Here is a 22,380-nt window from a genome sequence, read left to right as displayed (position 1 = left end):
TATATACTACCCTTACCTCTTTTAGTAGAGCACTTATTACTCTAGATGATTTATTACTATTACTTAATTATCTAATACGCGCCTTAGCCTAAGTAAGATAAATAGCTATATAAGTCGGTATTAATATAGGACGCTTTACCGCGCACTATTTTATAATCCTATACTACTTTTAGATACGGTAGTAGGTAGTCTTTAAAATTAGGAAGCTATATTATTCTAATAGTTATAGGTAGGTGTCCTAGGGGTAGAGTTATACTTCGTGAATAATAATACATTCATTATAAGATGTAGTTACCTTAGGCCGACCGGTACGTGCCTTAGATATACTAGTATAGTTAGGAGTTACGTTCTTTAAGGTATATTAAATAGTTAAATCTAGGATGCGTAGCTTATATATAATTATCGCAGGTTTCTTACCTAAGAAGTGTACTAAAATAATGAGTGCCCTTTAGGTTAAAGAGAGATCCTTCTTAGGCTACTTATTACTAAAGATTAGTCTTAAAGGATTACGTAGTACCATAATTATAGTGAAGTAAAGGTAGTAGGTATACGTAATACGAGTTTCGCGTGTCGCGTCGCGGGGAATTCTCGCTAATACTTTTAGCCTAGAACTATATTAGTAAATATATAGACCTATATAAGGAGGGATGTTAGTAAACTAATCTCCCCTATTACTTATAGTAGTTAGTTATAAGCTATATAGTTAAAAGCACTATATATGTTAAGAAAAAGGGTTAAGGTCTTATACCCTACCCTCCTTTCATCCTATATTATATATATAAGAACTATAGTAGCATCTATTATAGATTTCTTAAGTTATCCGCTAATCTAGGATTAGTATAATAGATAAGTAACCTCTACTAGTACCCCTAGCCTTTTTACTATAATCCTCTTAAGGACCTTCCCTAAGTGTTAGGAGATTAAGACGTAGGCACGTGAGTTAACTCCTTTCTTATAGTAATGATTAGTTATAGTAAGCTAGTCTCATAATGGTAGGATTAAAGTACTAATCTAAGTAAGTATGTAGGTAGAGAATCGGCGCTTTAAGCCTAATACTTTAACTATAGGATCTATCTAAGGATGTAAATAGTTAGAAACTATAATAATTTACCCCCCCCCCTATAGCCGCGTTATCCTAAAACGCTATTAAAATATAATACTAATCTATGATGTAAAGGAAACGGTAAGGAAAAGTTTATAAGTAGTGGTAGCTACTATAGTTACTACTAGTAGCTTACTTATTAGTAAAGCTATAAGAGATAAGGTAGGCTTAGAACTCCTTATTACTAGGGTACTTATAGAGGATATAGCTTAGGTTAGGGAGGTTCCTAATATAGGTAAAGACTAGGTAGCGAAACTACTTAATAGGGAAGATAAGACCCTAGCTAGACTTATACTTATTAGGTAGCTAGCTAAATAGCAGGATATCTACACCTATAGAGTAGGTAAGAAACTAAGTCTTATAGTTAGGTAGGCTACTAGGGCGGTTAAGGATAAGGCTACCTATAGCCTTAATTATATTACTAATAGAGAGAGACGGAAAGAGGTAGGTACTAGGATAGTAGATAATAAACATGTTATGCTCTAGCTTATTACTATAGATCTACTATAAGTAGATATAGTAGTTAGTAACGTGACTAGGTAAAAGGTAGCCCTACTAGACCATGAAGCGCTTATTAATACTAAAGTAAGGGAATAGGGGTAGGGTATAGATTAAATAGTACTAGCCTTAGGGTAACTTAGTAATGCTAATAGTAATAAGCATATATAGCTTAGTAGGTAAGATCTAGTACATGTTATAACTAGGTATAGGTAGGGTATTATAAGAAGTAAGACTAATAATAACCTTATCTATAATAATCTAACGCTAAGTAGAGCTAGAAGGGAAGGGGCCTAAGTAGTCCTCCTCTTCATCCTTAGTATTACTAAAGTTAGGGAAGGGGAGGATTATACTACTAGTAGTAGTAATAATATTATAGATAGAGTTATTAAGGTCATCCTAACTAGTACCTAACATGATATAAAAGTAGTAACCATAGAGCCTAACGCTAAGGAGGTCTTTAATATTACTAAAGATAGGAGGAATATAGAGAGTAGCACTAAAGTAGGGGTTAATAGGGTAAGTATTATGGTAAATAGTAGGGTTAGCCTTATTAGGAGGGAAGGCTAAGTCTATAGGGGTAATAGGAGGAGCTATAGGATCTATAGCGTTAACTAGAGGAGGGGGATTCTTAAGTTTAGTAACATAGTTACGTAAGTTACGTAGGTAGTTATTATTAGCATCTATAGTATAGTAAGATAATAAGGTTATAAGGTAGTATAGTCATGAAGATTATAGAGTTAGTAGAATAGTAAGTAGAGTATAAGTAGGGTTAAGTAGTTCTAGGCTTTATAAAGAGGATCATTATAGGTAGACTTATATAGTTAGTACGTATTACCGGTAGCCTCTTATTAGTTAGAATCCTAACGTAGCTAGTCTACTTACTTAAGCCTAATACTATAGCACCTAGGTATAGGTAATACTACTAGTTATTTACTTAGTTAGTGCCGGCGCTTATTAGATGTTCTACTACTAGGGTCTACTATTATTTACTTATTATCTAGCGGCGCTCCCTTACCTCTAACCTAAACTTATTAACTAGCTTTAAACTTATTAATAGCCGCTATATCCTTAAACATAGATGCTAGTTCCTATATTAGTCTTATATACCTAGTCTACTTTACTAAGAACTCTTAACGGTTTTAATATTAATACTCATCTAGTATATACTCTACTTCCTACTTATTCTTATTATTAATAACGACTATAGGTAGCTAATAATCCATACACGCCTAGCTTAGTAAGGTATTATTAGATACTAGTTATAGTAGATCTATGTTAAAGATGTTATGGATGGTACCTAGAATATCTAACTAGTAGGCCTTATTTAGAATAACTTATATTACGGTATACTTTACTAACTAGTAGTCTAGTTTCTAAATAGGATGGTTCGTAGATATATTATAAAGGCTTAGCTAAACTTTATCTCCTACCTTATATATAGGTAAGGTGTTATAGTAGTAGTTTACCTACTACTCCTAGGCTACCTAGGATATAGTTATTATATTTTCCGCCTTAGTAGTAGCCTCTTAGATCTTTATTATGATGGTATTACCTTATACTACTAGTGTTTACGGGTTAGTAACGCTCTAGGGGTTTTCTAAGAGTCTTATTTATAAGGGGTTAGCATAATAGCCATGTAATAAGAAGAATAGGCTAAGGCCTATAGTAGCTAATATTCTATTATTTAACGCGAACTTAATAACTAGTAAGTAGTTAGCCTAATCATCCTATACTTAGTTAATTAGCATAGCTAATATCTACTTAACCTCTATATTTACTCTCTTAGTCTAACTATCTATCTCGAGGTAGTAACCTATTAAGAGGCGCCGTTAAACCTTTAATAGTTTATAGATATGTTCCTATAAAAGACTTATAAACTATAGATCCTAGTTTAATGTAATAGCCTTAGGTAACCTATAGTGCTAGTAGTATGTTCATAGGAATAACATTACTACGGCCTCCGCTATTAGATTATGATAGGGTTCTAGGATTACGCCTTTTAATAGTTAGTCCATAATAACTAGTATGTAGGTGTTTCCCTTACTAGCTATAAGGGGCCTCGGTACGGCCAGTGAAGACGTGGCGGACCCAAAACAGCATACATTCGCGGTACTTGGCCAGGGAGCGATACTGAATGCGCTCGTTGCTCTGATGGGAGCGGGGCCTGGCTTTGAGAAAAGTGGCGGTCATGAAGGATTGGAGCCGGTGGACGAGCTTAGGGACATCCGAAGGGAAGGCGGTCGTCATCAAGACGTCGTCCGGGCTGTTTTGGTGCTCTCTCCTGAGCAACCAATTCCTGAGGAATCCGAGATACATCTTCAGGACGTAGTCCTGACGGTGCTGGGTCTTGGGCGACTGCCAGCGCTCATTGGGAGCAGCTTGCAGAGAGTCGATCTCTTCAAGGAATTCGAATATCTCAGCATCGTCCTCGTCGGTTGTGACACGATCGAGCTCGTCACGCAGCGATGGGCGATGGCGATACGCAGTCATCTTGGTCGAGCGTCCGCGTACTTGTCTAGCGGCGTCGCCAGTGTCAGGCGGCACCAACAAGCGGGGGGCGAGCGAAGTAGTGCGAGCGGGGTGGTGCGGACGGAGCAGAGCAGGCTGGGCAAAGAAGAAGAGTGGCAGTCGTAAATGCTGGGATGTCGGTAGCGACGAGGCAGAGGAGGGTTAGGAGAGGATGTTGAGAGGTTGAGAGGTGGAGAGGCGGCGGGTTGGAGAGGCAGGAGCGTTGTGGTGGTTGTGAGCAAATGTCCACAAACCGCCACCGAAACAATCTTTTGCGCCGCCGTTCAAAACAAGCAGGAAAAAAATTGTCCCTACGGCGTGCCCACAGTAGGTCCGCCGGCAACCAAAAAATCCAGTCGCCTCTGGCGGTTCCTCGACGCTCACAAACACCACCACGCGTAGCCGAGTCTCTACTCTTCCACAACCCTCTACCGCATCCTTCCACCACCACTTCCCTCCATCACCACCACCCTTTCCTCTCTTACTTCCAGCAACACACCTCGAGTACGTTTCCAACCTGATGACTGCCCTCTCTTCCTTGCTGACATTCTTCCCAGAGGCGCATCCTCAAGGGCTGTCCACCACAAGACTTGCCCTCGGCAAACAACACCAAGGTGCGTTTACCAAGTGTGACATGACGCGCCCCTCTTACTGACTGTCGTTTCAGAAGGACCGTATTCAAGGAATCTTCGCAACAAGGTCTTCTTCTCGAACGACCTCAAGGTACGTGGGCCAATCTTCCGTGACGCGTGTTTCTTGCTCACTTTTTGCCTCAAGATCACCACCGTCAAGGCTCTTTTCAACCAACAACCCCGAATCTCTCATACATTTTCGATGTAAGTTGACGGACCAACCACTGCTTCTTGAGTCCACCTTGCTAACGCTCTGGTGGCAGACACAATGTCCGGTCCCGCTGATCCCGCGCTGTTGTCCACGGCCGGCACTCCTGGCGCCCAAGTCACCGGAGAACCCTCCGCCGCCGGTGCTGCTGCCAGCGCCGCCGAGCCCTCCGCCGCCGGCGCCACTGTCGGAAGCGACGAGGCCTCGACTGCTATGCAGGCCATCAATGACATCATCTTGAGCCTGTCTGCTGCCAACAAGACCGTCAAGTGGCTGAATCCGACGAACCCCGCCCTGTTGAGCTTTTCCGAACAGATCAACCACAACAACATGGCCTTCATGTCGGGCCAGCTCAACACGGTCATCAACATGCTCTACGAGCTCGCCAAAATCATGGTCGACAGGCCAGCCCAGGGCGGCGGCCACACGGACAGGACCAGGGCCCGCGTGGCTTCTCTGACCCGCGCCAATGATTGGAAGAGGTCTCTCATGAACAGCGACGCCAAGAAGGCCCTTCTGACCAACGTCTTGGATGCCTTCATCGACACGGGCAAGGCCCCCCACTTCATCAACAGGCGCGGCGCTCAAAGCTCCTCCAACAGCACGGGCGCGGACTTCCACGAATTTGCCCTGGAGTTGTTGGAAAAAGAAGATAACGTCGAGACGGCCGAGGTTGCCGATGCGATTGCCATCGTCAAGTTTCTGAAGAGTGTCGATAGCGAGGACATGGGCGCCCTCTACGTCTTGATCTGCAAGACTCTCAAGACCAACAAGAAGCGTAAGAGGGCCGACGAAGAAGAAGAAGAAGAAGAGGAAGAAGAGGAAGAAGAAGAGGAGGAAGAGGAAGAAGAAGAGGAAGAAGAAGAGGAAGAAGAAGAGGAAGAAGAAGAGGAAGAAGAAGAGGAAGAAGAAGAAGACAGGGACGATGATTACGAGGGCGGTGGCGACGATGGCGATGGAGATCAGACCATGACCGGACCGGGTGAGGGATCCGACACTCCTCGAGGCCGTAGCACCACCCGCCGTGGCCCGGGCCGTAGCGCCTCTTCCGGTGGAGGTGCTGGTCGTGGACACGGTTCCGCTGTCGCCACCCCTTCTGCTGGTCCTGCCGCCGGCACTCGTTCCAGGGCCACCATCGCCGGTCGTGGCCGTGGCCATGGCCGCGGCGCCTCTCAGGGCTCTTGGACCTAGTCCTCCTGTCCTTGTCCCTAGACATCTGGTGGATGGTTGCTCAGCTTCTTGAATAGATGAGCACTGTGCGAGGGCACGGTGGACAAGACTCGGACTTGTTCAGACTTGGAGGAGGGGACAAGAAAAGATCGAAAAAAGGAAACCAAAACCGGAGAGAGAAAAAAAAAAAAAAAAAAAAAGGCTCAGCTGTACTCAAAGGTCTAGGATAGATCTCCACTTGGGTAGAAGGAAGGCTGCGGCGTCAGCTCCTCATTGTTGGTGCAACATGCTTGTGATTGTCGTGGTGTTGATGACCTGACGTCTTGGTCGGCACGGCCTTGCGACGACTTGGCGGGCCAGAGCGGAGCGCCCATGCCGTAGACTGTTGGTGATGCCGCGGCGATTTCCTTCAGCACGGGCAGTTGTTCACGGTAATGGCGATCTTGCGGCAGCCTCGTCGCCTCTATTCCAGCCCTACGGCCTATGAGGGCCGCCAGCCTCTCATCGTGTCGTGGCTGTATTGAATGGCGCCTGAGGTAGCGGTCTCGCAGTCATCTTTCGCCATCAGCGGGCTTGGCTGTTTGTTGGCAGCTGTCAATTGGCGAGGATTTTGCAGCCGTCTCTCGCCGTGGATGGGTCGTGTCTGTGGCATGTCGCTATCGCTGGCGTTGTTGTTGTTGTTGTTGATAGGCGGACGCGGAGCCTGGGGCGGTGAGCAGTGGCCGTGGCTTGGCCGTGGCTCTACCAGCTCTATCCGCGGCCCGGGTGCGCCACCCGCCTGCTGGTCCAGCGAACAAGCGCAATACACCACTAATCAAAGTGATCGCCAGCACGAAAGCACCACGTCTGTAAAATTTCTTCGAAGCATGTTATGTTAGATGCGATGCTTCTGATTCTCGTGGTCCCATTTTTATAGGCGTGCGATTTTTTCCCGTGGTGCTAGGTCGTGTCCGTAATAGCATCTCTCTCCGCAAGGGTTAATGCACAAGGTACCTAGCCAGCAACCCAGCCAGTACAACAGCACTACGCCTCAAAATAAATTTTGTTCGATGCGTATCATGATTGATGTGATGCTTCTGTTTCTCTTGGTCGCATTTATTTCAGCGTATGAATTTTTTCCGTGGTGCTAGGCCTTGTGCCAGACGCTAACAGCACCTTTCACTGCGTTGATGGCTAGCAGCCCAGCCAGCAGAACAGCACCAGGTCGGTAAATTTTTTTTTATGCGTCTTTCGATTAATGCGATGACTAAGGTCTTTTCCCTTAGGGTTTTTTGGGCGTCTGATTTTTTGCCGCGGTGCCAAGTTGTGTGTGCTGCCGATAGCACCTCTCCTAGGTTAACAGCCAGCAGCCTTGATCGCAGAAACAGCACCACGTCCATCTTGGATTTTTTTTATTTTTACTTTGAGTTGAATCAATGTCATGACTCCCTGGCTCAATTTTTTTTTGCTTTGTTTTGGACGGCCAGATTTTATTGTGGTGAAGATGGACGTATGCTGGCCGCTGCCATGTTTCGTCTTAACGTGCTTCAGCCAGCAGCCTGGCCAGCACAAGCAGCACCAAGCCGACCACATTTTTCTTTTAGTATTTTTAATACCTGCTTTAGATAATTCAGTGAATTTGGGTCTAATTTTCGTCCCTTTTTTAGCGACTGATTTTTGTTGTGGTGGATGGAGGTATGCTGGCCGTCAACCGCACCCACCAACATGTGCCTCTAAACAAAGGGCCGGCAGCCCAGCCACAACGTCTTGAATTATTCTCTGTCTCGTAAAAGGGCATGGAGAAAGGACTTCGCCAACTCGGTATTTATTTCTTTCGTGGTTAGATTTTTTTTTTTTTTTTTTTCCCCAGTGCTGGACATGAGTCCCCTCTCACAGCTCCCGTCGGCTGCAACCCGGCCAAAGGCCAGGAGTGCCATTATTGCCGCTTCTCGCTGGGTACCTTGTTTGACAGGGTCTTTTTGTGCATGATTCGTCTTTGAGGTTTGTGGAGCAATGATCCAGTCACGTTTCGCCTGCTGTATCGCGTTGAGTAGTTGCGTCGCGTCTACATGGCGAAGATTTCGCGTCGAACATGCGTCGAAAGTCGCGTTGAAAGTCACGTTAAAAGCCACGTCAAAAGTCACGTCAAAAGTCACGCCAAAAGTGGCATTGAATGTAAACAGCATAAGAATGTCATGCTGAGGATGTCATGTCAAGACAATTTCGCGTCAATTAAACACAGTGTCGACAGGTTGCGGCATGCAAAGAATGTCGCATCAGTAAGAAGTCGCGTCGAGAAGATATCTCGGGTTGTCAATTGAGATTTGTGGCTTGAGATTGTTGATGTTATCGAGGTTGTCGAGGTTGTCGCTCACATCAGTGTTGGTGTCGCCGTGTCGCCGTGTCGCCGTGTCACGCCGTCGTTCCCATTAAGTGTGCACCTTCTTCACCCACCTACCGTTACACACAATAACTTGCTCATAAGGTCGTAGATGCTAGCGCATCTGCTTCCCTTTTTAGTCTACCCATTCCTCAGTTCTTGCTCAAAGGTCGCGGATGTAAGCGTGTCCACTTCCCTCTTTAGATTAGTCATTCGCTCGTCTCAGTGGGAACCTGCTTCGCAAGTTCCCACCTCAACAAACTCGCAAAACGAACTCATAAAACGGTTTAGGAGCCTGGGTCCGACTTCCAGAGGCGTCGCTCATAACCGATTTTTTCTTTTTTTGCGTTTTGGAGTGCTTTGGTTGTCAATGTTGAGTATTCAGGAGAAAGGGAGTGGTGGACAGGCTACCTACATTGGCAAAGGCGCAGACGGTCAAACTACTACCACCACTACCACCACCACTGGCAGCAAGTGGTGCGGATGTGTTGCAGTGACAAGGGTTCGATGAATGACTCGATTGGTCGAAAAGAATTCGGATGGCTGGTGAGAGTGGCGTACCTAACAGCCGCGATAAGAAATGGAGGCAACGGAATGAGAGCCAGCGAGAGACTCTCTCCAAGTGAGGTAGAGCAGCGCGCCATTTGCTGCAGCTTAAGCATGATGTTGAGCGACGCAGTTGTTCCAGAGCATCACGCAGATAGGGCAATCGAGATGTTTCGGTTTGCCACCCAAACAGACCACAAGAGCTGAGAACGGACAGCGACAGACTCGCCTTGAGGGGAAATGCTGACTGAATCCCTGCGTACTTACAACATCCATCGCAATAATTCTTGATTATTCTACACAACAGCCAATTGATATTAGTGTCGTCAGATATTTGCTAGCCGCAGAGTAGCGGACAGAAGCTCCTTAAAATGTGGCAGAGCGAAGGGCGCTTTTCCTTGAATTAACTCTCTCCCGCCGGAGTTCAGCGTGAACGAGCCACAACTTTTTCTTTTTTTTTCCCCTTTAACTTCCAGTTAGGCAACCGGCTAACAAGTCTCACTTCGAGCTTTGCAACCCCAGTCTCTGATGTTAAATCTGTATATATATAAGCGGCTGCACCTTAGTAAGAGGTATAGTAAGGGGATTTCAGCTACATTGTTAGTCGGGCTAAATGAAAGGGCTCAAATTAACATAATCTCCCGTTATTCTCCTGTCTTGCTCTTGTTATTTCTTTGAAAGTTATTGACGCTGAGCATAAGCTGCAGAGTAGTTTACAAAACAAAGCTCCTCTGCATGAGCCCAAGAATTTTTTGATCAGCTACATGCTCAAGCTGCAGATGCCAAGATCAGTTTCCTGCAGAAAAATCAAGACAAAACCAATAAACATCTATCAAGGAGCGACTTCTGCTGTGCCGAACAAAAAGGCTTGGAGGACCGCTGTTCTCATGGAAGAGCAATGAGATCGAAGCCCGATGCGAAATTGACTGTAGCGGAGCGACAAGACGAGAGAATTCCAAGGAAAACGAGGACGCGGATGAGGAGCATTCGACCGCCCGTCTGGTGATGAAGATGGCACGGGTGGAGTTGGGTTTGGGTGAACGAGGGGCTTTGGACCTCGCTTAGCGATTGGCTTCAACAGCATCCCTGCCACCCGCCAACTCTCTTCAACTGCGCACAAACACAACCTCAACATTGGCCTCACCACACTTCAAGGACACGACATGAAATCAGACTCGAAAAATGATGATGCTTCTGGAGGTCGGCTACTACATTTGCCGACTCCGCCTGCGCGGGACCAACTCCGCGATCGACGAGACGAGAGCGACCCTCCAACACTCTTCTTCAACTGGGCTCAATCTAAGCGACTTGGCCTCAATAGTCTTTCGAAGGATTCAGGGCATGAGTGATGGCTATGGCGTCCACCGTTCAACAGCCACATTGGCTGGCCTCAGCTGGGGTCGCCTCGGCAGCAAGCTGTTACTCAGCTCCGTCGACTGCAGATGTCGCAATCAAGCTCAGGATTGTCTGTTCCATCGTTCCGGCCGGCGGCTGGCATCTCTGGAGGTAGCGTCCCAGAATTGGAGCTGTACAAATGGCCTGTCATTGTCCTGTGGCCCGTCACTCTGCCGACAACTCGCACACAGCTACCGGAACTGCCGTAAAGGCCGAAGGGAAGAAACCACTCTTCAGCGCCCAATTCCTTGCTTGTAGTCTCGCGCAACAGGAAAATGCTGTTTGGAGGAATCATTTCCCAGCTGCGAATCGACTAGCAGATGTCAAGGGTCCATCCAGCTTCTTCGCGATTCCGGGCGTGAATTTCTTAGCCGTTTGCAGCGGAAGATTTCCCGTGACCTTATACAGGGCTAGAACATGGCAACACGCAAGATGCAAGAGACTGGAAGTAGAAAGAAAATATGTCTTCGAGTAGCATGTGAAGTGCAACAAGAGCAATGCTCAACTAGAAAACAGAGTCGAAAATGAGCACCGGTTTGACTTGCGTTGAAGCAAAAGTGGACTCGTTTCCAGCTTCCCTGCGGATTCAAGTCTCCGTCAAAGTTTGCCGGAGTGGAACATCGAAATTCTCCAGGAGCTGCAGGATGAGAGGGCTGGGCAACCGTACTTGAGCGATGGACAATTGAGTCCCGTGTCATCCATCTTCAAATCATCCATCTCCCAGATTTCGCTTCGTCGATGATTGGTACCTTCCATTCCACTTCTGGAAAACGATTCTGCTGTGGAGTACTAATGCTCACCCTAGTGTCCGACCTGGCCAATCAATGCTGACATGTCTGGGGAAAACGATGGTACTCTACCGCACACTATTCCCCAATTTTAGCCTGGGAGCTGTACGGGCTGGCCTTCGTACTGGCTTGCCCTCGACCCTCTGTTTGGCTCTTTTCTTCATCACCGGGACTTGTTTGGATCGACGAAGGGTCTAGAGGCGTGTCGATGGGTGGCTGTGTCAGGGTCCCAAATTCAAGACAGGTGCCGCTCTTTTTATTGAATAAGAAGAGTTGCGGCTGGCATACCCTTCTTGCTGCTCTTTTTGCAACGCGCCAGCATGCCAGGATCGGCAGATTTCACCCATGCGCCTGCGGTCAGAGGCACGGTGATTTATGTCGTGCTCATCATATCCCTGCTGGTCGTTTGGGTCACAACATGCCTTCGATTCTATGTCAGAGCGATCAAGATCAAGTCATGGGGTGTCGATGACTGGTGGATGATGCTGACCTGGGTAAGTCGTACAAGACTTTTGCGGTTGAACTGCGTTAACGCATCATTTTCCAGGCGGCTTTCACTGCCATGGGAATCTGCTTGATACTGCTCGCCTACAGCGGTTTCGGCAAACACATTTGGAAAGTTCCCACGAAATGGATCATCTTCGGATTCAAGGTGAGGGTTTCCTCGACCACGCGTGTTGAACCATCTAACAATCAAAGGCATACCTCGCCGCTGAACTCACATACATCCTCTGCGTTGTGTTTCTCAAACTCTCAGTCTGCGCTTTTTTCCTCCGGCTCACGAATCTCAAGTGGCAAATATGGACAGTTTGGGTCCTCATCGCCGTCAACAGCATCTACTCCATCGGGTACTTTTTCCTTATACTCAACCAATGCTCGCCGATATCACATCTCTGGGACCAAATCATTCTCAAAAAGGGCTCTTGTCTGCCAGAGAGCACGATTCTTGGCGCAAGCTACGCGCACAACACCATGTCTATTGTGTCGGATTGGATCCTGAGCACGCTGCCCATCTTTCTCCTGAGAAATTCCAAGTTGAAGAAGCAGGCCAAAATCATCATCATCGTCCTCTTGTGCCTGGGGTACTTGTAAGTGGTTGCTCACTTCAAATTGGCAACTCGCTAAGACGACGCAGCTCGAGCGTGGCGTCCATGATTCGCATGTCGTCGCTTCCGACGCTGAATCGGACGTTGGATTATACATGTGGGTCTCAACTTGGATATTATCCTTTCGGACTATAACTGACTCGCCACAGTCACGGTCACGCCCATTGCCATCTGGTCGGCAGTTGAAGCGGCGGTTGGCATTCTGGCCGCAAACCTGGCGACATTCCGCCCACTACTCAGCTCATACGTGCAGACTGTGACGACACTGGACAGCATAGACTCGCGACGGGGAGGAACGAGTACATCGCGCATGTCTGGATGGCGTCGTGGCAAGAGTCAAGAGAGATTCACCCTCAACAGTGAGGGACACGACATGAACCGTCTCCAATCCACAGACGTCAGGACGGTCCAAGGGAGCAGCGTCTCGGACCGCACCTCGACAGCGAGCGGCAAGAAGAATGCCGACGAGGAGATGGGGATTTACAAGCAGACGGAGTTGATGATTCGAGAAGAAAAGATTTCATAATTCCGAGAGCAAAGTAATGCAGGGTTGTCTGTGCCAAAACTACGCCATGGTTTCTTTTTGCTCCCACAGCGCGATTGTGGTCAGAGCTTTGCATACCCACTATTGCCGACTGCAGATTTAACCTCGTATGTTTGTGTTTCAAGTTGATGGGCGAGCGCAGTGCGCTCGGTGGGGCCGACGGAGAATCACCGCCGCCGCCTCGACCACATCACTCTAGCACATGGCCATCATCCCCGCGCGTCACGACATGGGTCGTTCGTCTCTGCAGAAGTCGACTCCTGGAACACTTTCAACGCACGAATCGGCAGTATGATGAGCGATTCGACCCACTTGCCCCCTTTCCACTTGCTAGCACCATGATGGGGACAGGTGCGCGCCGAACACAATTGCAAATGTGTTGTCTTGCATCGCCACACGGCTTGTTACTTTTGATGCTCGACGGAGTGTGCAATAGCGAATCCAAGCTCCAGATCTTTTCCCCATGCGTCGTCGAGTTCCCCGTTCTATTCTCCACCGTCCCATGTCCGCTTGAGGCCAGAAGCAGCTCGCTAAAAGACCTGTAACAACTCCCTAGATCTCGGAGAGGCAGCCGAGCTTTGACGCGGCGACAGGCTAAGCCTCAGGCCCTTGTGCGGATCAGTCTTGTCATTTCTTGTTCCTCGCTGTCCGTTGTGGGCCCAGTCTTCTGCGAGGATGCCTGAACACCCTCTCCCATTTCCTGTGTAGGTATAAATCGGCCATGATGGCGACTCTGATGTCTCGTCTTCTTCGGAGCATTCAAACACACTCTCTCCCTTTTTTTTTTTCCAGCAACCGTCGCTCTTTCGACCCGTTGTTCATTGATTGAATACTGCAAAAATGGTCAAGTTTACCACTATCATGCTCGGCGCTGGCGCCGCAACCATGGCTGCGGCCGCCCCGGCCATCATGACCGCGTCCAACAGCACTGGCTGCACCTTCACCGACGCCGCGTCGGTCAAGAGCAAGAAGACGTCTTGCTCCAACATCATCCTCAAGTCGATCACGGTCCCGGCCGGCGAGACGCTCGACCTGACGGAGCTCAACGACGGCACGACCGTGACGTTCGAGGGCACCACGTCGTTTGAGTTCAAGGAGTGGGAGGGCCCGCTCATCAGCGTCTCGGGCAACGCCATCACCGTCAAGGGCGGCTCCGGGCACGTCATCAACGGCAACGGCCCCAAGTGGTGGGACGGCGAGGGCAGCAACGGCGGCAGGACCAAGCCCAAGTTCTTCTACGCCCACTCGCTCAAGAAGAACTCCAAGATCTCGGGCTTGAATGTCAAGAACACGCCTGTGCAGGGCTTCTCCATCAACTCGTCCGAGGACCTGACGCTCGACGGCATCACCATTGACAACTCTGCCGGCGCGGACAAGGGCCAGTAAGTTCATATTCTGCGGGAATTGGATGGACGTGTGCCTGGCTGACTGATTGTCCCCAGCAACACGGACGCCTTCGACGTCGGCTCGTCGACCGGCATCACCATCAGCGGCGCCAGGGTTTACAACCAAGACGACTGCCTGGCCGTCAACTCGGGCACCGACATCACCTTCACGGGCGGCTACTGCAGTGGCGGCCACGGCCTGAGCATCGGCTCCGTCGGCGGCCGCGACGACAACACGGTCAGCAACGTCAAGATCACAAACACCAAGGTCGTCGACTCGGACAACGGCGTGCGCATCAAGACCGTCTACGACGCCACCGGCAAGGTCTCGGGCGTCACCTACTCGGGCATCACCCTCAACAACATTGCCAAGTACGGCATCGTCATTGAGCAGGACTACGAGAACGGCTCGCCCACTGGTGCGTTTTCCTTGCCTCCCACCCTGAATTCGGCCAAGACTGACACGCCCGACAGGCAAGCCTACCACTGGCGTCCCCATCACCGGTCTCACCGTCCAGAACGTCAAGGGCAGCGTCGCCTCCGACGCCACCCCCATCTACATCCTCTGCGGCTCGGGCTCGTGCAGCGACTGGACCTGGACCAGCAACTCCATCACCGGCGGCGAGAAGTCGAGCAAGTGCTCTGGCGTCCCGTCGGCCGCCTCGTGCTAGACGGCTGCAGCTATTTCTGGCAGATCATTGATTGTTGGGGTGAAGCGGTGAAAGGGAAGTGTTTGTAGCGGCAGCGGCGGTAGCTTTGGATGGAGGGGCCGACTTGATCACCTGTGTCCTGTAAATTCCGTCACAGCTCTGATTCAATGTCGAAGGCCGCATTATTGCATGGAGTGCTTACGCCCGCAAGTCCATAGACCGACGGTCGACGGATGAGATTCAAGTCCAATCTGCCACACTGTCAGCGTCTTTGCGTGCATGCGTGCATGCATCCAACCCCCTCGACAGGAGAGAAGCCACTCCGAAAAACGACCCCAGTCCCTCATCCCCCTGTCCCACCCTTTAAGCTTCTCTCATCTCCGACCCCAGTCCAGCCAGCGCAAAGGCAAAATTCAAAGGCACAGGTCCGAAGCGCACCAGCGCCTAACGTCGGCCGACGCAAGCGTCCAGCCAACAAGGCAAGCCAGGCAGCCTGACGTGGGCGCACGCAGTCCTACCAGGTGGTCCAGCCATTTTGTCTCCCGTTGCCGCTGCTGAGGTGCTGACCTGTTCCGCAAGGGGAGTGCCTTTGTCGGCTCCTTGCTCGTGCATATCTACCTGCCCGGATGGGCAGGCGGGCAAGGTTGAGTCGGACCGATGGACGCTGAGGACGGGAGTGTTGTTCTACTGGTCGATGTCGTAGGGGAATTTTGGCCGTATGTTCGAAAGTCCTGCTATCCGTGCCTGTCAAGCAGTAGTTTGTTCTTCACACAAGGGTCCAGTTCAATAGCATGTCTCATCGTAGTTGAAGGAGGACTTGACCACAGGGTCGTTCTCTAATTCCCGATTCCCGATTGCCGTTTGGCACTTGCCGTCTTTCCCGCATCTAGCCATCAGGCACTCCTCTTCGACCTTCTTCTCATCGGGGTCCCTCAAAACTTTTTTCTCGGCGACAGCAGCAGCCAGTCAACCAACCAACCGGCCAGCCAGCTCGTCCATCAGCACGCGAGCACGGCACGAGACGAGTCAAGCCTCGACTCGAACGTCGGGCGCGTGGATAGTGGCAGAACGAACGAAAGAATTTCCGTCATTGCATCCGTCGTCGACGAGACGGCGCAGGGTGCCTGATGACGACCCCTGCACCACCTGCTCGCAGGGCCCCCCGCCAACCCCTTTTCACTCGGGCCGGGCGCGGCGCAAAAGCTTGGTTTTGCTTGGCTGGCCTAAGGCTGAGCGGAAAGAGATGTGTGTGTGTGTGTGTGTGTGTTTTTGTACGTGTGGGGCCCACTTCTGCCGGCCGACCGACGGATAGGGGAGGCGACGGCGGTTGATGACGACGGGAGGAATCGCAATTCGGTATTGATTACGATTTCGGTATTTGTGGTTAAGGCGCTGGCTGGCGCTGTCTGCTGCGACGAGGAGAGGCGAGAAATCAGATGGGAGACAGCGTGCGAAGAGCAGGCTGGCTTGTGTTTGGCTGTTTGGCTATTTGGTCATTCAGTCGCTGTAGCAGTCGTTCATGCGTCCAATTACGCTCGCTGTTGGTTGGCGCCACACGCACGCGCGCGTCCGCTTATGCATGTTTGCTCCCACGCACGCAACGCGTCGCTGGTCAGCGTCGGAGAGAAACAGATGAACAGATCTGCTGGGGATCTGGGAGTTTCGCAAAGCGCGCGCGTGCAGCAGCGCTTTGTCACGAGGCTGACAGGCAAGCAGGCGGTGGCGGGCTGCTGGACAAGCGCTTCTTCGACACAGGCTGTGGGGTGAACGACGGGAGGAGGCAGAGGGCGTAATTTCGCGTTGCCGGACAGGAACAAGGAAATCAAGGAAAAGAGAGCCGCCGCAGCTCATCAAGACATTTTTTGATGGTGTCTCCAGCCGTTTCGGTCGTCTCACGTTCCCCGCCGCTCGCCGCTGGTTTCCCTCAGCTCTGGCGGGGAAACCCGCAGCGAGCAGCAAGCACTCAATCTCGCCCACACCTACACACTTTGCCCTTGCCCTTCCCCTTCCCTTCCCCTTCGACCACCGGAAAATACCGCATCCGCAAGCACAGCGACGCAATTGTCGCAGCCGTCGCAGCCGTCGTTGGAGCACGAGGAGCCAGCGCCGGGAAATTCACAGCGATTGCGACGTTCGACGTTGTTGAAAAATGCCGCGACAATGTAGTGTTGGGGGCAGGCCACAGCGAGTCAGTCGAGCGACGGCGAGCCATCAGACAAACCATCCCTTGACAGTCAGCCAACGGCCGTCATTGCGTGCGTTGTAGTTGGTCGTTTGGGCGTCTTGACTGATTGTGCGATGATGGCCATGGTGGGCAGGTCGCAGGTCGCAGGTCGCAGGTCGCAGGTCGCAGGTCGCACCGCAAGGTGGACGAGAAGCGAGAGAACATGGCTGGTCCCTGCTCTACGGGCTGGAATCGAGTGCGCTGAGAGCTCTCTCCCGCACGCGGGAGACGGGCACACCTTCGGATTGGATCGACTCGAGGTTAAGCTTAAAGCGTATACGAGAGGCAAAATCATGCTTATTCCAAAGGCTGGACGCTGGCTGATCGCTCGCCGAAGACGCAACCCATCCGACTTTGGGGCTGCCTTTCTTGAACGTAAAAAGCCATTTTGGGCATTGAGCTCGTGCCATGTGCGTACATTTTCATGTACAAGATTACGCATATACAAGAAACCTCCGTACACTGTTCCGCCCTAATTCATCATCGTAGCAGTCCATGATGCAAAACGCCGTCTTCGATGCCAGTATTCACAAGTAACCTCAAGCCGCCCCATATAGACTGTTCACCGCCATCGCCAACGCTGCAACCTCCGTCTTTGGCGCCGACGCGTCCTTGCTCGATGCGCCAAAGAGGTCCATGTACAAAACGTTGGGATACGTTTGGCTTGTAAAGTTGACAAACGCTTGCCGGAACAGCGGCTGGTATGCCTGTTCCGCGAGCTCGAGGATGGACGTTCCGGCATTGATGACGTCAAGAGCGTCTTGCGTCAGGGTCCACGAGAGCAAAAAGAATGTGGAGTCGGGGTTCTTTCGCTGCGTGTACAGCTTGGACAGTTGGTCCGAGACCATGGTATTGAGATCATTAGAGTCCGCGTAGCTGTTGTAGATGGGAAACGAATCGCCGCTGTTGACGATGCCAGCGGCAAACGCGGCGCTGGGCAGCGAAATTCCAGTTTGGAGTTCAGTCACGAGGAGTACGCATGGCCCATTTTCAATGAACGAAGACAGCGTTTTGCTGCTGAGGTCCGTCGAAGTCGTCAGGCCCGTGGTGTTCAAGCGGTGATTGATCTTTTGCAGCTCTGTAAACAGGGTCTCCCAGTCGGCCTGGGTGAAGTCGGCGTAGTCGCTGTCGGCATTATAGGCGTGCGAAATGTCGAGAATGACAAGCTCGTTGTACTTGGATGTGAAATCGTTAATTTGCGAGATGATGTCGTTTAGAGACTGGCCGTCGGCACCTTGCCAGCCAAGCACATCAATGTCACTATAGTGGCCGGTGTAGAAGGATCCGTTCCTCAGTATGGGCCGGATATCGAACCACCGCGAGCCCGCCGTGAGCTGCGTCGCGATGTCAAACTTCTGCGTAATGGTGTTCTGCTTGGTAACCAAGTCCGTATGTGTACCAAACGTAGACATGCCTGCGTCATGGCTGCCGGGCATGCAGAGATGGCGGATTTTTCGATCGCCAAGCAGCGCCAGATTCTGATGCATCCAATCTACCGACGCGTCATTCGAGGTATAGCTCCCGTCAGCGCTACCCAGCACCCAGTTGACATAAGACCCGCCGTTCCAGCCGAGGCTGATGGTGCTGCCTTGAGCATTGTTTTGCGTGGCCAAATCAACCAGGTAGACCTCGAGGTTGAAACCGTCACGGTATCGGGCCTGGACTTGGAAGCTGGAAGATGTGCCCCCCACGGAATAGACAGCCTCGCCGGCGTCATCTCCCAAGCTCTTGCCGGCCGCAACGTGCCACTGGATGTAGACTGGCGTAGAGGCTCCCGATGCTACTATGCTGGGAAAGGACCAGTTGTCCATCTGGTACGAGTGCGAATGCGAGAGTGTCCATGTATGCGGGGTTGCATTGATCAGCTCGACGTAGCCGTTCGACATGCCTGGTTGTAGTTCTGTAAAGAAAGTGGAGGAAACGAAGGAACGAGAGAATGCAGCCTACCTTGACCCATGGCGGCAGCAGGAACAGACTTATAGGGGGCAGAAACAAAGAAGCGCGGGAGTAGCTGGGGGCGCTATGCATACACAGCCCGGATCTACGCACATTTTTCGAAACACACGGACTAGACAGCTCCTTAAACTGTTTGGCCAAGGCCTCGAGGACAAGCAAGGCGTATGGACGAGGATGCATGTCGAGGACGCAAGCAAGAACCGACTGACAGCCAATCGCACGGGAGAGGCGCATGTGAAGTAGACGAGGCAGAGAGAGACATGATGAGGCAGAGAGGGGCATCAGCAGGCGCCGAGTCAATCCTAGTGGAGAAGGTGGCAGAGCAGGGTGTCTGGATGGCGTGAATGATGAGCGAGTGGACGGCCACGCAGCCAAACGGCAGCACGTGCGAGTGAGGATGGAACAGACACGACGGAGCGCCAGAAGTTGCAGCGCGTGGACGGACGCGGTGGCTAGACCAGGCGCGGGATGGAGGATGGCGATGGACGCGGTGGTGTTGAGGGGAGTCGGGGCTCCTGACGTGAGGAGCCGAGGCCACCGTCCATCCACCATCCACCATCCACCATCCACCATCCACCATCCCCTGCCGTCTTTTTGCCCTCCCGTCCTCAACACCATCCCATCCAGTCTTCGAGGGGGCCGTCGTCATTCTTACACACCCGCGGGAACCATCCAAGCCGACGGGGTCCAGGTCCGCTCAGGTCGCGCGCCAGCAAAACCACCTCCCCGAGCCAGGGCTCCGGCGGCCCGTCCCCAACCCCGTGTTGACGCCCGCACTTCGCGTCCACCACCGGTATCGCTCCACCCAGCGACGCGTTTCCTCAGACATTGCTTTTCCCCACCGGTCGCCCGTTTCAAGCCTTCTCAACTGCTGTGCGTGCTGCCGCATTGAGACACCACGCGCGCCCCTCATGGCTTTGTCACGCGAGTCGAGCCCCGCCCTCTTTGAGCCTCCAAGCTCGCCTCCGCCGCTGCCGCCTAGTTACAGTCGGAAACGCTCGCGATCGCCAACCCTTCATGACCACAGCCAGGGGAGCTCCTCGAGCGACGCCTTCGTCTTCAGCAGCGACGACGCCCCCGAAGGCCTCGAGAACTACGAAATCCCCAATCGCAAAAAGAGACAGTACGTTGGAACGTGGTGGGCTCACGAGGACAAGCCTGCCAGGAGTCCCAAGCGGCGCATGAGGCCACGGGCTAAGAGAAAGCTATCCAGGAACAATGACAGCGGTGTCTGGCTGTCGAGTGAGTCGTCCGACGACTCTGCCATTGAGCGTCTGGCGGCCGCTCCTCATCCTCTCCTGTTTGGGTCCGTCCCGCGGGCTCAACAACCCCAAAACCTCCCCGCCGATCAGGACAACAGTGTGGGCCACGCACGCGCAGACGAGAAGATTCAAGAATGTCTAGAAGAGGGCAAGGAGATGGTCGACCTCTCGTAAGTTGCACGTCACTTGTGCGAAGCGTTCGCTAAACAAGCCAGGGGAATGTGTCTACGCTCGATTCCCGACGAAATAGTTCAGCCGCTCGCGCAACTTATCAAAAACCCTCGAGTCGGTGCCGAAGTCCCAAACGAAGACTCGTACCAGTCATTCACGCCATCCTTGCAACTGTTCCTGTCCCGCAATGAGCTTCGCACCGTCCCGATGGCGGTATGGAATCTGGAGAACCTCACGGTCTTGAGTCTGCGCAACAACAAGCTCACCGAAATTCCGCCGGCCATTGCGAACCTCAAAAATCTCAAGGAGCTGAATCTGGCTGGAAACAAGCTGCGGTGGCTGCCATGGGAGTTGCTTCGACTTGTCGCTCCCAACGGCGAGTTGGCAAGCCTCAACGTGTCCCCCAACCGCTTCCTGCAGGGCGGAAATTTTACAGGAACGCTGCGGTTTTCGGATGATCAACAACAGATGCTGAAGAATCTTTGCGACCTCAGAGCTGCCCTTGATGACCCCGAGCAGGCTGCATCACACGAGCAAATCGCCTGGTCTATCCGCCTGTACGAAACACTCCTTAGGCGCATGGAGACTCGCGACCCCACGCCAACTCCGCGCAACGAGTGTCCTGCCTGGAAGAAGGAGCCAGTGTTCATCACGAGCACTCCCGTCGCCCGGATGAACTTTGATGGATCCTTGCAGAGCAAATCACCTGCTCGTCCCTCACGCGTTCCTCTTGAAACCTCCCATATGCCAGCACCGGGCGCAGGCCACACGCCGGCCAAAGACCTCTCCAATCTTCCCAACAAGACTCGGGTTCCGTCTTTGTTCGAACTTGCCCTTCGCTCAGCTGCCGGCACCTCCAAGCCGCACACGTTGCGGAACCTTCTCTCTGACGAGTCTCCCTCCCCTGTCATTCGCGGACTCGAGGAAATGGAGCGCGTCCTGAACGCAGGGGGTCAAACTTGCTCCATCTGCAGCAAGCCTTACATCCAGCCTGGGGCCGAGTGGGTCGAGTATTGGCACTACGCGGACACGCTGGTTTGCAGGGCCGACGACTCGTTCTTGCCATTCCTGAGGCGAGCTTGTTCGCTCGGTTGCGCGGTGGCAGTGAATGGCGGCGAGGTGCAGGAATAGACCAGGGCCCGTTGATGGATGCGTGAAGCTGAGAATGAAAGAGGCTGGTGCATGAGTTGTGGGCTTGGACCCAAAGTCGATGGTGCAATTGTCGATCCGGCTGTCACACCTTTTTCTCCGACACGTGTACTCTTACAACCCTTACCGCAGTCTCTCACTGCGCTTTTGTTATCTCGCACGGCGTTTGGATGGCTGGAGTCCGGACTGGGGCGTCCCGAAATCGGATGATGGATACCGGATGGCCTGGCAGCGATGCGGCCGATCCCTCTCTCCCTGATCGCTGGCCGGATTCTTGCAGATCAGTACTTGATTTTCATTTCTCGTTTCGTTCCATTTTCTTGATTGACACTGGACGGGCGGGACGGAGCGGGCGGCAGGTCTTACGGCGTTTTGAAGGTCGGATTGATGGATGGGAGGCTGTGTGTTGCGATATACTTGTGTTCCTACCTTTTCTCCTGGGCTCTCTTCCTCGCTACCTAGTTTGGCTCGACCTGATTGATTCGGTCGAGATCCTCATACCAAGGCTTTCCCAATTTCAACCAATACCCTCAACTTGAAGTGCTACGATGCTGTGTTTCGGAAATGGGCCAACCGAAGCGGGAGGATTGCATGACATGGCATGACATGCCCATCATCTGCAAGAAATTTCTGAAAGAGATGAAGCGACGGCAGTGACGTTGGCGACATTGCGCGGATGTATGTACTTCCTACCCGCGCAACGCGGAACGGCGACAGTCCTTGC

General features: G+C 51.5%; 7 protein-coding genes across 7 annotated transcripts; 4 read left to right on the top strand and 3 right to left on the bottom strand.

Moving 5' to 3' along the window:
- Positions 1 to 2,671: 2,671 nt before the first annotated feature.
- IWZ02DRAFT_494570 (uncharacterized protein) lies at positions 2,672 to 4,093 on the bottom strand (the record flags this gene model as incomplete). Its single annotated transcript, XM_066770036.1, has 2 exons — positions 2,672 to 2,684; positions 3,648 to 4,093. The coding sequence occupies 2 exons, from the start codon at positions 4,091 to 4,093 to the stop codon at positions 2,672 to 2,674; spliced, it is 459 nt and encodes a 152-aa protein (XP_066618230.1).
- Positions 4,094 to 4,513: 420 nt separating this feature from the next.
- IWZ02DRAFT_510195 (uncharacterized protein) lies at positions 4,514 to 6,400 on the bottom strand. Its single transcript, XM_066770497.1, has one exon. It carries the CDS (start codon positions 6,107 to 6,109, stop codon positions 4,790 to 4,792), a length of 1,320 nt encoding a protein of 439 aa, XP_066618229.1. The 5' UTR covers positions 6,110 to 6,400; the 3' UTR covers positions 4,514 to 4,789.
- A 2,057-nt stretch (positions 6,401 to 8,457) lies between these two features.
- Positions 8,458 to 9,143, top strand: IWZ02DRAFT_463953 (uncharacterized protein). Its single transcript, XM_066768374.1, has one exon. The coding sequence runs from the start codon at positions 8,593 to 8,595 to the stop codon at positions 8,989 to 8,991; it is 399 nt and encodes a 132-aa protein (XP_066618228.1). The 5' UTR covers positions 8,458 to 8,592; the 3' UTR covers positions 8,992 to 9,143.
- Positions 9,144 to 11,324: 2,181 nt separating this feature from the next.
- Positions 11,325 to 12,865, top strand: IWZ02DRAFT_110991 (uncharacterized protein). Its single transcript, XM_066761359.1, has 5 exons — positions 11,325 to 11,703; positions 11,757 to 11,861; positions 11,909 to 12,297; positions 12,345 to 12,412; positions 12,465 to 12,865. Exons 1-5 carry the CDS (start codon positions 11,530 to 11,532, stop codon positions 12,839 to 12,841), a joined length of 1,113 nt encoding a protein of 370 aa, XP_066618227.1. The 5' UTR covers positions 11,325 to 11,529; the 3' UTR covers positions 12,842 to 12,865.
- Positions 12,866 to 13,699: 834 nt separating this feature from the next.
- On the top strand, positions 13,700 to 14,915 carry IWZ02DRAFT_437151 (glycoside hydrolase; the record flags this gene model as incomplete). Its single annotated transcript, XM_066766591.1, has 3 exons — positions 13,700 to 14,241; positions 14,302 to 14,663; positions 14,719 to 14,915. 3 exons carry the CDS (start codon positions 13,700 to 13,702, stop codon positions 14,913 to 14,915), a joined length of 1,101 nt encoding a protein of 366 aa, XP_066618226.1.
- Positions 14,916 to 17,625: 2,710 nt separating this feature from the next.
- IWZ02DRAFT_110898 (PLC-like phosphodiesterase) lies at positions 17,626 to 19,225 on the bottom strand. The gene is made up of 2 exons (XM_066761358.1): positions 19,066 to 19,225; positions 17,626 to 19,006 (listed from the first exon to the last, which is right to left on the bottom strand). Exons 1-2 carry the CDS (start codon positions 19,073 to 19,075, stop codon positions 17,658 to 17,660), a joined length of 1,359 nt encoding a protein of 452 aa, XP_066618225.1. The 5' UTR covers positions 19,076 to 19,225; the 3' UTR covers positions 17,626 to 17,657.
- Positions 19,226 to 19,985: 760 nt separating this feature from the next.
- Positions 19,986 to 21,638, top strand: IWZ02DRAFT_437149 (uncharacterized protein; the record flags this gene model as incomplete). Its single annotated transcript, XM_066766590.1, has 2 exons — positions 19,986 to 20,506; positions 20,552 to 21,638. 2 exons carry the CDS (start codon positions 19,986 to 19,988, stop codon positions 21,636 to 21,638), a joined length of 1,608 nt encoding a protein of 535 aa, XP_066618224.1.
- Positions 21,639 to 22,380: the final 742 nt, after the last annotated feature.

The sequence above is a fragment of the Phyllosticta citriasiana genome (genome assembly GCF_038021145.1).
Source record: "Phyllosticta citriasiana strain CBS 120426 chromosome Unknown IWZ02scaffold_18, whole genome shotgun sequence".
In the NCBI taxonomy this organism is placed as follows: Eukaryota; Fungi; Ascomycota; class Dothideomycetes; order Botryosphaeriales; family Phyllostictaceae; genus Phyllosticta; species Phyllosticta citriasiana.
This window is presented reverse-complemented; position numbering and strand designations above follow the sequence as displayed.